Raw genomic sequence first — 16177 nt, forward strand, 5'->3', positions numbered from 1 at the left:
GGATGTCGATTATGGCAGCCCCCCTCTGATTCAGAGGGGTTGGGTTAAATGCGGAGACACATTTCAGTTGAATGCATTCAGTTTTACTACTGACTAGGTATCCCCCTTTCCTATCTGTTTTACCATTTAGAAATGAAAGCACTTTATGTATCTAGTCTCCCCATTTGAAGTATTTGAATAAATTCACTTATAGTGTATTAAAGAAGTCAACATTTTAAGTGTTTGGTCCCATATTTCTAGCAAGCAATGACTACGTCAAGCTTGTGACTCTACAAACTCATTGGATGCATTTGCAGTTGATTGTGCTTTGGATTATGTTTTCCCCAATAGGAACAGAATAATGTCCTGTGCCAATTTGGTGCCAGTTTTATTGTAAGTAAGAATAAACTCAGCAAAAAAAGAAACATCCTCTCACTGTCAACTGCGTTTATTTTCAGAAAACTTAACGTGTAAATATTTGTATGAACATAACAAGATTAAACAACTGAGACATAAACTGAACAAGTTCCACAGACATGTGACTAACAGAAATTGAATAATGTGTCCCATTAAAATCAAAAGTAACAGTCAGTATCTGGTGTGGCCACCAGCTGCATTAAGTACTGCAGTGCTTCTCCTCCTCATGGACTGCACCAGATTTGCCAGTTCTTGCTGTGAGATGTTACCCCACTCTTCCACCAAGGCACCTGCAAGTTCCCGGACATTTCTGGGGGGAATGGCCCTAGCCCTCACCCTCCAATCCAACAGGTCCCAGACTTGCTCAATGGGATTGAGATCCGGGCTCTATGCTGGCCATTGCAGGACACTGACATTCCTGTCTTGCAGGAAATCACACACAGAACGAGCAGTATGGCTGGTGGCATTGTCATGCTGCATGAGCCTGCAGGAAGTGTACCACGTGAGGGAGGAGGATGTCTTCTCTGTAATGCACAGCGTTGAGATTGTCTCCAATGACAACAAGCTCAGTCCAATGATGCTGTGACACACCGTCCCAGACCATGACGGACCCTCCACCTCCAAATCGATCCCGCTCCAGAGTACAGGCCTCTGTGTAACGCTCATGCCTTCGATGATAAATGCGAATCCGACCATCACTCCTGGTGAGACAAAACCGTGACTCGTCAGTGAAGAGCACTTTTGCCAGTCCTGTCTGGTCCAGCGACGGTGGGTTTGTGCCCATAGGCGACGTTGTTGCCGGTGATATTTGGTGAGGACCTGCCTTACAACAGACCTACAAGCCCTCAGTCCAGCCTCTCTCAGCCTATTGCGGACAGTCTGAGCACTGATGGAGGGATTGTGTGTTCCTGGTGTAACTCGGCCAGTTGTTGTTGCCATCCTGTACCTGTCCCGCAGGTGGGATGTTCGGATGTACCAATCCTGTGCAAGTGTTGTTACACGTGGTCTGCCACTACGAGGACGATCAGCTGTCCGTCCTGTCTCCCTGTAGCGTTATCTTAGGCGTCTCACAGTACGGACATTGTAATTTATTGCCATGGCCACAGTCCTCATGCCTCCTTGCAGCATGCCTAAGGCACGTTCACGCAGATGAGCAGGGGCCTGGGCATCTTTCTTTTGGTGTTTTTTAGAGTCAGTAGAAAGGCCTTTTTAGTGTCCTGAGTTTTCATAACTGTGACCTTAATTGCCTACCGTCTGTAAGCTGTTAGTGTCTTAACGAACGTTCCACAGGTGCATGTTCATTAATTGTTTATGGTTCATTGAACAAGCATGGGAAACATTGTTTAAACTCTTTACAATGTAGATCTGTGAAGTTATTTGGATCTTTACGAATTATCTTTGAATGACAGGGTCCTGAAAAAGGGACGTTTCTTTTTTGCTGAGTTTAGAATATGTTTTTGAACAGTTCTATACTGAACAAAAATATAAACGCAACATGCAACAATTTCAGCGATTTTACTGAGTTGAATTTAATATTAGGAAATCAGTCAATTGAAATAAATTAATAGGCCCTAATCTATGGATATTAAATGACTGGGCAGGGACACAGCCATGGGTGGGCCTGGGAGGGGATTGCCCCACCCACTTCAAATCAAATCAGATTATATTGGTCACATTCACATGTTTTCCTGATGTTATTGCGGGTGTAGCGAAATGCTTGTGTTTCTAGCTCCAACAGTGCAGTAATATCTAACAAGTAATATCTAACAATTTCACAACAATACACACAATACACACATCTAAAGTAAAGGAATTGAATAAAGAGTATATAAATATTTTGATGAGCAATATCGGAGCAGCATAGACTAAATTAAAGTAGAATAGAATAGAATACAGTACATACATGTGAGATGAGTAATGCAAAATATGTAAACATTATTAAAGTGACTAGCATTCCATTATAGAAGTGGCATGCAATTTCAAATCTATGTATATAGTGCAGCAGCCTCTAAGGTGCTAGTGATGGCTATTTAACAGTCTGATGGCATCTCGGTCCCAGCTTTGATGCACCTGTATTGACCTCACCTTCTGGATGATAGTGGAGTGAACAGGCAGTGGCTAAGGTGGTTGTTGTCCCTGATGATCTTTTTGGCCTTCCTGTGACATCGGGTGCTGTAGGTGTCCTTGGGAGCCAAGCCCACCCACTGGGGAGCCAAGCCCAGCCAATCAGAAGGAGGTTTTCCCCACAAAGGGCTTTATTACAGACATAATTACTCCTCAGTTTCATCAGCTGCCCGGCTGGCTGGTCTCAGATGATCCCGCAGGTGAAGAAGCTTGATGTGGATGTCCTGGGTTTGTGTGGTTACACTTGATCTGCGGTTGTGAGGTCGGTTGGACATACTGCCAAATTCTCTAAAACAAAGTGAGGTGGCTTATGGTAGAGAAATGAACATTCAAATCTCTGGCCACAGCTCTGGTGGTCATTTCTGCAGTCAACATGCTAATTGCATGCTCCCTCAACTTGAGACATCTGTGGCATTGTGTTGTGTGCCAAAACTGAACATTTTAGAGTGACCTTTTATTGTCCCCAGCAGAATGTGCACCTGTATAATGATCATGCTGTTTAATCAGCTTCTTAATATGCCACACCTGTCAGGTGGATGGATTATCTTGGCAAAGGATAAATGCTCACTAACAGGAATGTAAACAAATTTGTGTACAAAAATTGAGAGAAAGCTTTTTGTGCATATTGAAAATTCCTGGGATCTTTTATTTCAGCTCATGAAACATGGGACCAACACTTTACATATTGCATTTATATTTTAGTTCAGTATACATTCATGTGGATGCTACCATGATCATGGACAATCATGAATGCATTGTGAATAATGATGAGTGAGAAGGTTACAGAGGCACAAAGATTATACCCCCGCCCCCCAATGTTTTATTTTATTTTTATAATAATGCTAACCTCCCCTGTTAGGTAATGGTGAAAAGTGTGCATGTTTTGTTGTAGCCTCTGAATGGCATCTAACTCATTAGGCCTATTCATTTTTCATGACATTACCAGGATTCATGTAGAAGTGTTCAGAAACATCTTTATTATAGACTTAGAAAGAAAATTAGTCCAGTCATCATTCACCATTCAGTTAATATTGGGCAACATTTCTAAACGGTAAAACAGATATGTATGGAAATACCCTCAAATAAAGTTAACATTCGGTACTCAAATCCAAAATGCTGGATGGAGTAGGTCTACAATGAATAGACCTATAACAATTAAAGAAACCTTCATTATTTTGGATTTGGCATTTTTTTGTCTTAATTGATTGATTACATACAGTATGCAACAATAGCCTACTACGTTGAGTATCCGGCTACGAATGATGCCCGGTCCCCAAATATTTTATTGGAATGTCTTGTCGCGTGTGACTGACGCTAATTCCACTGCTTCGCACCAAGTAATGATACATTCCCTCATTCACCACCGAGCGGCGCCATTTTATACTGATTCCACAGCTTCGCACAAAGTGATCATACGTTCCCTCATTCACCACCGAGCGACGCCATTTTACTACAATACGCGCGTTGTTCAGTTGCGTGCAACATCCACAGACCCTTCAGAGCTTAGTGAACATAGTGATAAAGTAAATGAATGTTGTCTGTTTCCGTTGTTTCAATGCATTTTCGGTGTGGTTAAACGTGGCCGTTGTTGAGGGACAAATAATCGAGTTTAATTAGGTCGTTTCCATAGATTTTGACCGTGGTAAGAGAAATGTGTGATATAGCCTAATAATTCATTTTATGCAGAAATGTTCATCTTTCTGAGGATGAGGTAGACCTTGCTGTGACGTTAAAATTAACATATGCCTACAAATGAATGGGCATATAGGCCTTTAGGCTGACAATACGGGGTAAAAGCACACACAAGCACTTGTTTCTTCTTCATTTATGAATAGGCAAGTGAAACACAGATCTAGTTTAATCTGTTCGTTGCATCACTTGCATTTTATGTTGTGGCAATCGAAACTGTTTCATTTCTGTCTCTGCATTAAGTCCAATCATGAGACATTTTAAGATAAATACTGTAGTAATTTCATTTTTTGTTTCGTTTCTTGTCGAAAGCTGAATTATGAATGGCAGGCAACACAACAGTCGTGATGTTTTAATGCTGAAGCTCATGATAGACTGATATATTCTTGTAGACGTTTTGGATACTGCAATTTACCACCCTAAATTGTCAATCGATGACATGACACCCAATTTAATTGCCCGTTTTGATTGATAGTAAAAACACAACAAAGTAGCCTGAGTCGTATATCGCCTATGGCAAACTGGTCGAGCGAGTTGGGGTGTATGCTGTCTGCGCGCCTTGGCCAATGGAACCAGATCCTCCCTGCAGTGCGTAAGAGCGCAATTTAGGATTTAACCAAGTCTTTGCTGAGGGGCTGACAGAAGTTCGAGAGACGCCGTCGGTGTAAGCACATATCACACAATGCAAGTGTAGTCTTCAGTCAGTCTTCAGACGTCTCATTGGAGTTAGGCTGCCATTTAACGTTGCTGCTTTCGAACTATGACTGGAGTATTCGACCGAAGGATTCCGAGTTTCAAACCTGCCGACTTCCAGAACCCTTTTCAGGTTTCCACCACAATGCACCACCCTTCTCAGGAATCCCCTACGCTACCCGAGTCTACGGCCACGGATTCTGGCTACTATAGCCCGGCTGGAGCAGTGCACCATGGCTATTGTTCGCCTAATTCCACCTCGTATGGGAAACCTCTCAATGCCTATCAATACCAGTACCACGGCGTAAACGGATCTGCGGGAAATTACCCTGCAAAAACATACCCAGACTACAGCGCATACACAGCCTCTGCTTACCACCAATATGCTGGAACTTATAGCAGAGTACAACCATTAAGTCCGCAGGGTAATTACACAATGTTTTATTGTATTTGTATTAGGCTATTATTATTAGTGAATCAAATTTGTGTCGTGTTCGACCTCACACAATTTTTACATGCGTGTATGTCAAACTGGGATAGCCTATTTTTCCATTATGGTAAAATTCTTGAAATCAAATTTGGTAAAGGGGCACAAAGTTTTCACCGAAGTTATTCTGTAAAAAGGACGTACTTTTCCTCTACCCGTTAGATTCTTTGCGAGACGCACTGACTTCAATATCCGCCCATAAATCGACAGATGTCCTCTTGATTTGATCGCTCTGAAATAGATGGAATATCCAGGAAATATGGCTGTGTTATGCAAATACTTTGTTAGTACACCACAGATAAAGCAATTGATTTATTTCTTTCAGAAAAAGAAGTAGCAGAACCTGAAGTGAGGATGGTAAACGGAAAGCCCAAGAAAGTCAGAAAACCACGGACAATCTACTCCAGTTTTCAGCTAGCTGCCCTGCAGCGGAGATTTCAGAACACACAGTACCTCGCGCTGCCAGAGAGAGCAGAGCTCGCCGCTTCGTTGGGACTCACGCAAACGCAGGTAAATAGGTTACTTTTCTCCAATTTCATTGAGTGTTCAGTTTCATTCTGTTTTAGTTTTTTAAATAAAAATGATCAGTTCAAATTTGCATTGTGTTTACAATATACATGTAATGCGTAAAATGGGCGTAATGAATTCTTAAAAAATTATCGAAAGCTTAATTCGTATGCGTACTTTTGTATAATGGCATTTTGGGATGTTAATATGCTGTTATTTATTAACTCACTTTGACATATTTCTCATCCATCCCCAGGTCAAAATCTGGTTCCAGAACAAAAGGTCGAAACTGAAGAAAATTATGAAGAATGGTGAGCTTCCACCGGAACACAGTCCGAGCTCCAGCGACCCTATGGCATGCAACTCTCCGCAGTCCCCCGCCGTCTGGGACACGCATGGCCCGTCCAGGCCTCACAGCCACCAGGCGCAGAACATCAACTCCGCGGCCTCCACCTTTTTGGAAAACTCCGCGTCTTGGTACTCCACGGCTGGTGCCATGAATGCTCACCTCCAGGCCCCCAACTCGATACAGCACTCTTTGGTTCTTGGATCTGGGACGTTATACTGAAACCCAGTTCAACAAATATTTACATTGTATGGGACTCGTGTTTAAAATGTCCAGAGGAATATGCAATGTATTGATGACAGTCATAGAAGAACGTGTATAATGTGTAAATGTGTGCATGTAATTTATTGCATTTTGGAAGACTAATTAAACGTTTTAAATCGACAATGCAATCCAGAGACTTTTAATGGCGCCCTCCTGAATTATGACTTAGACAAAAACGATTGTTGGTAGCCTACCAACAAGTCCTCCCTCATGATTAGGCTATTCGCACTGAAAATCAATGACCCCATAACATTACAAAATGTGCCCACATTCTGAGACACTTTAAATCCATGTACAGATCAAACTCGAGATGAATTGCCTGGGCTGTCTGTGTGACATATTTGGTCAGTTGTGCACATTTGTGATTGACTTTAAAAATTAATTTGGGGGCAAAACTATCAACAGGGAGATGGGTATACTGACCTTAAGCTAAAGGCCTACAATTAGGATATTTTTCATTTTCAACAAGCGCGGAATTCTCAGGGGGAGTTACCTGCTGCTATGCCAAAAGGTTAGGCTAAATTTGTTCGTGTCATGTCATGTAGTTATTCATGTTTGGTACTACAACCTGGTTTATGGTTATGCGCATATTACATGCCCAGAGTACATTATGTTTTGAGCGGATCCATAACGGACTAAAACAAAACCGTAGGTTATGAGTGTCTATTGGTTTTGACGTCCAATTCAATGTGGATGAATTGATTGCAGGTATAGGCCTACTATTGCATTATTAGAGTTGTCAATGATGTTCCTCTGAAAGACAAATATTCAAGGAATGGTATGCGATTGTTACTACTTTATTAAACAGTCATAACAAAACATATTATTTAGTTTTTTCTTGTTGTCTGTGGTGAACGAGATGTAAACCAAACAAAATAATCAATAATTCACACGATTTAAATCAGATTATTGTAAAGATACAGACATTGTTGATGATACTATTTTCTTGCAGGTAAATTCTAGTATACATGTATTATTATAATGCCTATTCTTTAAATTATGTTAGCACATTTCAGTCTCGTGTTTTGGAGTTGCATCTGGATTTCAACCTCCCCCAAAGAATATGGGTGTCGGTCTGGCAGACAGTCTGCAGCCGTGCTGTCTTTTTGTCCCCTAGAATTAGTTGCTTTGAATGGCAGAGAGGAGGCGAATGGGCGGTACGAAGATCTGAGACAATTTACATTCCTGTGGGGGCAGACCGGCTCCAGAGCTCTGCCGCTCCCGGCCACAGCCCACCTCCGTCAGACCTTCCGGGTAAAATAAAATCTTCAACATTTGAACATATCATTAGCTACCAGCAGTAGGCCTCCTACAACGAGTGTTGCTACTGAATAGCACTAAACAAACTATACTCCAGTGAAGCGAAAATCAAGGCCTATGAATGTGTTGTAATTGGGTTCTTGTTCCAGACTTTACATTAAACATGTTATCATTATGCATATATAAACGAATCAACCAAGAAACAATCACACACGCGCGCGCGCACACAGGGAGAGGACACGTTTACCACAAACTAAATCTGGCCTGGACACAAAATACTGTTGCGAAGCATCTGACCTAAGGATACACAATGCATAATACACAATACACCAATGTTAACATGGTGTGCATGCAACTGAATGCCCGTCTCCTCTGATTTCCCCACGGACCTGAATGTCCTGGCTCAACATAGCCGTAGCAAACAACTAATCAGCTGAAATCATTGTGCAAAAAATAAAATGGTTTGCTGAACGCTAATCCAAAACCTCGACGTAGTGCGCGTGGTCACATAATTACACTGCCAGTGCTCGAGAACTCTACGTTTGATTTTCATATTACTGTTTATGCCCCCTCCACCCCAAGTCCCCCAACACACACACACACACACACACACACACACACACACACACACACACACACGCACACACACACACACACACCATGCCATTATATCAAGAGCCCCGTTAAATTCCAACTGAACATGTTCCACTCCCCTACAAATCGAGTCTAAATAATGAAAGTTAGCTTTACTGGACAGCTTCAACCGTAACACTCAACAATAATTATACTCCAGGATTAGGCCCCATTATCATAATCTGGACATTGACAATTATCTATAATTTGCAAAGATGCGCTTGCTTCTTGATGGCAGAATGCTTTTTTTCTAGCTCACCATCACTAAACAGTGACAGTAATAACAGCTAATTTTGCAGGCAATATATAAGAGGTAGCGGGGTGTTGAAGCACTTTCACACCTGGATATGCTTACTCAACCACGAGCACTAGTGTACTGTCGCAGACAGTGTTCCCTACCGAAGTCCAACCTTTTTGACCACTGCTAACACTATTGTAGGCTAAAGAATCATATGAAGGTAAGGCTGTTTTTTTCTCTGTGAATCACTTGATGAAAGATTGTTGGATACTTTCGTTTTAGAATTTTTAAATTTGTTTTGTATAGCCTAAGCTAAAGGCTTTAACCTACCTTATTTTAGGTTACATTTTGAATATATTTTTCTAGTTAATTTGTGATAAATAACCCATGTCTTACGCGCTAAATAAAACAACGAAAATGGATCAAATCTGAGAAGCATGCATTCAACACAAGCCCGTAAATATTGACTTTCATTCTAGCCTATTAATTTGTCAGGCGATTCGGACAATGTTATTTCCATAGGCCATAATCAATTGCAATCAAGAAGCCAAACTGATCAAATATGATCAGGTTATCCAGGAACATATTGCATCAATCTATATCTTGGCCAGAAAGCCACACAGGAGTGTTGTCATCTCCCTCATTGTGTCTTCTGTTCCCTCTGTCACTTCCAGCCGCTTTCTATCTGAGATTTATATTTTTGTTCATATAATATTAATCAATTGAGTTACATAATATTAAACATGTGCATTGTTTGAGCCTTTTCACAGTTCTGATGCACATTGACTCTTCCTATTGCAACGATTTTCAAAATAGCCTTTAAAATGCATGACAGATTTATGACGATATAAGCTTATTTATTGTAAAAGCTAGTGATTTGCGGGCAGTCCTTTGGGTGTGAAAATACTTCTTGGTAGAAGAAGCACGCACTTTTCTGCTTTACGAGTTACTCTCGGTAAATATAGGAACTTTTTAAGTGAAAGGTTGTTTACGAGAGTTTGGGCAATAAATCAGACTTTATATATATATTTGCAAATATAGGCATATAGATATGGTGGTGATAGGGCCTGTAGGTTTTAGTTAAGTGGGGCCCATGCAGGTATACTGTGTGCTAGTGGGGCATCCACGATTTGACAGCTGCAGACACTTTCACATTCTTCTTTTCAACATTGTAATTTCAGATAATATCCCAACCGTTCACTGCTCTCAGCAATTTGTATATGAATAACCTAATAATTTCCCTCTTTTGTTCCGTCTGTGCTACCTCAAATCCAAATAAAGATGCCTTTTAGTATTAAAAGTGGTAGAAAATTACAGGTAATTATCTTTGACGGTAAAAACGTTGTAATCAGCGGGCTTGCATCAAAAATTACCCTAATTATGCCTGCATTTATGAGAATGGAAAAAAAGCCTCACTTGGATAAAACACATAAATTGTCCCAAATATCTCCTTCATATTGAACGGGACTGCAGCTGGATGCTTTGTTCAAGATCGATCCCGTGGAGCTTGGCATTTAACGTCTTGCTTTAGGACAGGCAAAGGGGAGAAAAACATTTTGTCAATACTTGTAATAATTGAGGCAGAAAATCACAAGATTAACTGGACATGGAGCGACCATCTTTTTCGGGATAAATTGATAAAGCGGAACAGGGTAAGTTAATTTCCTCTAGTGTTTTTTTTATGTATTTGACTATAGGCTATTTTGTTCGCTTGCAGTGCATTGGACATTTATATTTTATGAGGAAACATAGTGCTATGATGGATAGCCTGTAATATTTTAATGAAAAACCTATGGGACCTACATTTTAGAACGTCCATAGGACCTCGACAAGGAATGGCTCATCAGTCATGTATGACATATATCAATCATGTTATCTTTCAGTACAAAACACGAAACTTTGTTTTAAGTCAAGGTTTACTCCATTTATGAAAGACAAAACATAAAAAGTGTATGTACAACTAAAATTGATGAATATATATACAGAGAGAATGCTTTGTTTTGCATGTTCGAGAAAAACACTCAGTCAAAGTGAAGTTTAGATTTCAACAATATAAGATGGCATAATGTTCAACCCGCAAGTGTAGTCCATTCCGTGCCCAAGTGTTGGGCTAAATGTCAGTGATAGCCTATATTTGGTATATTGACAGTCAGATGTTGACATGAATGAAAGCATAACAAAGGCAATCCCACTGAACAGTCATTGGTAAGTTAATACGGTTAGTTCCTTTATCGTGTGTCATATCACAGAGACTTTGTCCCCAAGTATCCTTCACAAGCAGCCGACCCTTTCGCCAAGGAATCTCGCTGTTCGAACGGGACAACACTTTTGTCTCGAGGCTGATGGAAATCAATTGTGCAGGTAAAACTATGAAGGTTCGAAAGTCTCGAGTCAGGCCTCGGGCCTCCCCGCCCTTTGCGCAGTCTATCTCTGCATTGTCTCTTGATGTGGGGAGGAATACCAGTGAGAATAACCGGGCATGTAGCCGTTGGCCGCCATGTTTACTCCTTTGCTGGACGCTGAAACGTCCCATATGGGAGGAATTGCTGGAGAGCGGGGAGACAGGCCGATGGAACTAGGCATAGTAGGGTCGCTCTCGTGCGGGTTGCCACCTGCCTTCAGCAGCTTCTTGAACTTTGACCTTTTATTCTGGAACCATATCTTTACCTGCACGAGATAACAGGAAGGCAACGGAAGACCAGATAACAGATAATGTTACAATCATTAATATATTTATTCATTAACATGTTAATAAATAGGCTTATAGACCAATAGAAATGTTGAATATGATTAGAACATCTACAAGACATTATTACAATGCAACACAACACCCAGAGCAATTGTTGGGTAGTAATAATAATAATAATAATAATAATACATGCTAATAATATGCCTAATAATAATACGAGTAATACATGATAATAAATGGCTAATAATAATACCATAATATATACCCTTCTGTATAATAATTCCGGTGTTGAAAATACCTGTGTCTGTGTTAGTCCGAGAGATGCAGCCAGCTCAGCGCGTTCTGGCAGGGCGAGGTATTGTGTTTGCTGGAAACGATGATTTAAAGCTTGAAGCTGCAAACTAGAATAAATCGTCCGAGGTTTGCGAATCTTCTTGCCTTTCCCGTTGAAACGAATTTCTCCGTTTTCAATCACTGTTGTTTTTTGCTGCTCTGCAACAAAAAAAGGGCAATGTTAGTCCACTACATAAGACCAAGAATATTACACAACAAATCGTAAAGAATTCCCCAAATCATGTTTTTTAATTTCGTAGATTATAATAGGTTCCAATTTAAATGGCTAAATAGGCCTATCTAATAATGAAAATATGATACATTTAGTTATATTAAATCCAGAGCACTAATACATATTCACATGTCACATTTGCTCAATCTGATTGTAATCATCCTTGAATCCTCTGTCATATTTAGGATATTGCTCATAATGACATGTCAATGAAATGCTAATTACAACTTCCAAAGCGAGTAGACCGCCTAATTCCAAGAATAATTCGTGAGGATTCCTCTTTTGTCATTATACCCCGTGCAAAGCATGGCCATAGAATGGGATCTGGGGGAGTGTTCTAAAGCAAGAGACACCATGAAATAAACATCGATGTAGAAAAATAAACGAGTCAACAGATAACATGTAATTCAGACATCATTTCAAAATTAATTCGAAACTCAATGATCTGCTGGACGTTTATTTGGCTTTATCTCGTTCTTGACCGATTTGATAACAAATAAATAGCATTCGCATTTTTATCGCTGTTCATGAAAACGACATACAGCATATTTCTTCTCATGAATGGAAAGCGTCTTACCTGTGCCGTCTAACCTTGCCTGGCCGCCAGTGGTGTTATTGTGGTAGGACGGCAGGTACGGGCTGTGGTGGGGGTGGCTCACGTAGGAGTACGGTAGCGACCTGTTGTAGGAATTGGAGCCGGAGTACGAAGAGTTATCGTGCTGATGGTGAGCTGGGTGCGAGCCGGAATGGAGACAGTGCAGCGGGTAGTGGCTGGCGGCCATCGACGGAGAGCTCTGTTGTGAGTGAGACTGCTGACCAAACTCCATGAAAGCAGACTTTGACGAGTCCTGAGCCTCCAGACCGTCAGCCATCGTAGTCATGGTCATCATCAAATTTTCTACCTTGAGAGCACTCACCCCTCTCTCTCAAGTCTAAATGGGTTCTCTCGCTGTGTTGTTGTCTCTCTCTCCTCAACGGACAGATAGTGTCCCATTAACACCTGAATTTCTCAGTTTGTTCGATTTTTTTCCTCCTCTGATTTTCTCACTAGGTATGGCGCAAAGTGGGTATAAGTTAAGGCAGAGATTTAAGGTGGATTCTGTTAAAATTGAGTCCTTGCTTCCAGACTTGATGCAGACACTACAAGTAAAATGGTTTGTCTCCAAAGGGCAGCGCCTTCCGATTGGTCATTCAACCCAACGTCATCAGTTGTGTGCTTCACGGAGACTTCAGCGCAAGTTAACCCACCTTACCAACTCCCACCGCAGCCACAACTAGGATAACCTAATTCCTACAGACAATAGTCAAACGCAAGAAGCTTGTATAATAATTATAGAAGCCCTTTGGAATAGTCATTTTGTTTAAGGATTAATTCTCAACCCCAAATTACGCACAGCCCACGGTTTGATTTAGCCTAACGAACGAATATAATTTTGAACACACCATATCATCACCCTGGAAATATACTGACACAATTTCCGTACTGTCGTAATGATCAGGTTATTGAAAGAAAATGACATGCAACAGATCAACAAGATGACAACAACAATGCAGTCCTATTGCAGATAGGAAGAGTGGATGTCGTGGTGAACCGATTGTATCCTTTATTCAGTAGGCCTGCACTCTTAGAAAAAAAAGGTTCTGGATAGAACCAAAACGGGTTCTATTGCTTGCTTCATATATGGCACCCCTAAATGTTCGATATAGAACCCCATGTGTTCTTCTTCACTGAACCAAAATGGGTTCCACATAGAACCCTTGGATTCTATATAGGGTTCTATATGGAACCAATTTCGGTTCTATATAGAACCTAAAGGGCTGCCATATATGAAGCAAGCATAGAACCTTTTTGGGTTCAATTCAGAAACTTTTTTTTCTAAGAGTGTATAATATACATGCAAATTATACAGTTTGCGGTTTGGCAAAAACTGTTGCGATATAAACTATCAATGCAAATGCAATAAAACGGTCTTTAAATTTACTTTCACATCGGCACATGATTTATTTTTTCATTATCGTCAACACGTTTTTTCCCAAAGTGTGGCATTCATTTATTTCAAAATGGTGATGAAAAAGCAATTATTGTCGCAATCATTTAAAACCAAAACCTCTTTGATTAAACACCACACATCATTCAAATTGGAGCTATAAAATGAAGCACAATTCGCCTGTAATGATTATGGACTGGGTTTATTTTGGGAAGGAGGAATAAAATTGTATATAGCATAAATTATCCCCTAATTATACGCCAGTGTCGCCTCAATTATCCTCTTATCAAAAATGGTTGTCTAAATGCAGCGTTTAGTTTCAATTTTCTCCATTTCTATAACAAGAACTTGGTACCTTGCTATTATTGCCAGGCTTGTTATTTACTTTGTGGCATTTAAAAAGTGCACAACCCAGCCGGATAATCATTTTCCAGCAGTGGACCAAGCGAGAAGCACAGAGATAGTTGGTAGATATGAAATATATGAAATGCCTTTTGATATTGGACTTTAAACCAAGGCCTTCATAAAAAAACGAGACGTTTTAGGATACCTCTATATGGACATCATATAGGTAAGAGACCCCAGAGAAAGACACGTCTTCTGCATGATAGATTTTACAATTTTTCGTATTTTTCTTGGTAACGGCTATATGGGGATTTATGTATTTGTTCAGATAAAGTAAATCAGGTAGGAATCAATGCAATTCTTAGTAACCTAAGTAAGGGAATTAGAACAGGCTTTACCTGAGATATAACAGCCTAGACGTCGCCATCCCTGAATGATCTAACCTACTGTATGTAGAATGCCTCATCCCGAGTTTCACGTCAACACGCAGGACAGAAACCAGATCCATACCTTATCTAATCGGATTTGAATGGCACAAGCCAAACATTCAGGGGCTTTTCCGTGCTGTTGCTTCCCTATCGCGATACTTTATTAGTTGAGACATTATAATTCATTACCTTTTGGAGAGACCGAAGCATCACCTACCTACCGTGACAGTTGTATGACCTCCGAAAGTGTTTTCTGTGAAATGTGGAAATGTAACGTATAGTGTCCCGCAGGCGTGATAGGAAGCTGTACACCAGTGGAGATTATTGAGGTGATGAAAATAATGAAATATCACTGGATTTTTGGTTTTAAATGGTCTGTGGACACAGTGTGATGCTGGACGTAGGATATAGTTTTTTTGGGGGAAACATAACATTTCAAATATGATGATGTGGTGCATTCATATTTCTAAGTAGTAAGCTATAAATGCAATGTTTACAATTGCTATAATCATCATTGTTTTCAGATTAAGTATATTTGCTTATATTGATGCTGAACAATTTCATAAAGTATACATACTTACATTCATACAGTACCAGTCAAAAGTTTGGACACACCTACTCATTCAAGATTTTTTCTTTAATTTTACTATTTTCTACTTTGTAGAATAATAGTGAAGACGCCATAACTATGAAATAGCACATATGGAATCATGCATTAACTAAAAAAGTGTTAAACAAATCCAAATATATTTTAGATTCTTCAAAGTAGCCACCCTTTGCCTTGATGGCAGCTTTGCACACTCTTGGCATTCTCTTAACCAGCTTCACCTGTAATGCTATTCCAACAGTCTTGAAGGATTTCCCACATATGCTGAGCACTTGATCGCTGCTTTTCCTTCACTCTGCGGTCCAACTCATACCAAACCATCTCAATTGGGTTGAGATTGGGTGATTGTGGAGGCCAGGTCAGCTGATGCATCATTCTCCTATTTGGTCACAGCCTGGAGGTATGTTGGGTCATTGTCCTGTTGAAAAACAAATGATAGTCCCCCTAAACGCAAATCAGATGGGATGGCATATCGCTGCAGAATGCTGTGGATGCCATGCTGGTTAAGTGTGCCTTGAATTCTAAATAAACCACAGAGTGTCACCAGCAAAGCTCCCCCACACCATCACACCTCCTCCTCCATGCTTCACGGTGGGAACCACACATATGCAGATCATCCGTTCACATACTCTGCGTCTCACAAAGACACGGCGGTTGGAACCAAAAATCTCAAATTTAGATTCATCAGACCAAAGGACAGATTTCCACCGGTCTAATGTCCATTGCTCGTGTTTCTTGGCCTAACCAAGTCTCTTCTTCTTATTAGTGTCCTTTAGTAGTGGTTTCTTTTCAGCAATTCAGCCTGATTCACACAGTCTCCTCTGAACAGTTGATGTTGAGATGTGTCTGTTACTTGAACTCTGTGAAGCATTTATTTGGGCTACAATCTGGCTGGTAACTCTAATGAACTTATCCTCT

At 40.5% G+C, this 16177-nt stretch overlaps 2 protein-coding genes across 2 annotated transcripts; one reads left to right on the forward strand and one right to left on the reverse strand.

The window, feature by feature from the left end:
• Positions 1 to 4829: 4829 nt before the first annotated feature.
• LOC115175514 (homeobox protein Dlx5a) lies at positions 4830 to 7327 on the forward strand. Its single transcript, XM_029734798.1, has 3 exons — positions 4830 to 5327; positions 5715 to 5899; positions 6153 to 7327. Exons 1-3 carry the CDS (start codon positions 4970 to 4972, stop codon positions 6462 to 6464), a joined length of 855 nt encoding a protein of 284 aa, XP_029590658.1. The 5' UTR covers positions 4830 to 4969; the 3' UTR covers positions 6465 to 7327.
• Positions 7328 to 10535: 3208 nt separating this feature from the next.
• Positions 10536 to 13259, reverse strand: LOC115175515 (homeobox protein Dlx6a). Its single transcript, XM_029734799.1, has 3 exons — positions 12469 to 13259; positions 11625 to 11818; positions 10536 to 11304 (listed from the first exon to the last, which is right to left on the reverse strand). Exons 1-3 carry the CDS (start codon positions 12779 to 12781, stop codon positions 11062 to 11064), a joined length of 750 nt encoding a protein of 249 aa, XP_029590659.1. The 5' UTR covers positions 12782 to 13259; the 3' UTR covers positions 10536 to 11061.
• Positions 13260 to 16177: the final 2918 nt, after the last annotated feature.

Source organism: Salmo trutta, chromosome 36, assembly GCF_901001165.1.
Source record: "Salmo trutta chromosome 36, fSalTru1.1, whole genome shotgun sequence".
In the NCBI taxonomy this organism is placed as follows: domain Eukaryota; kingdom Metazoa; phylum Chordata; class Actinopteri; order Salmoniformes; family Salmonidae; genus Salmo; species Salmo trutta.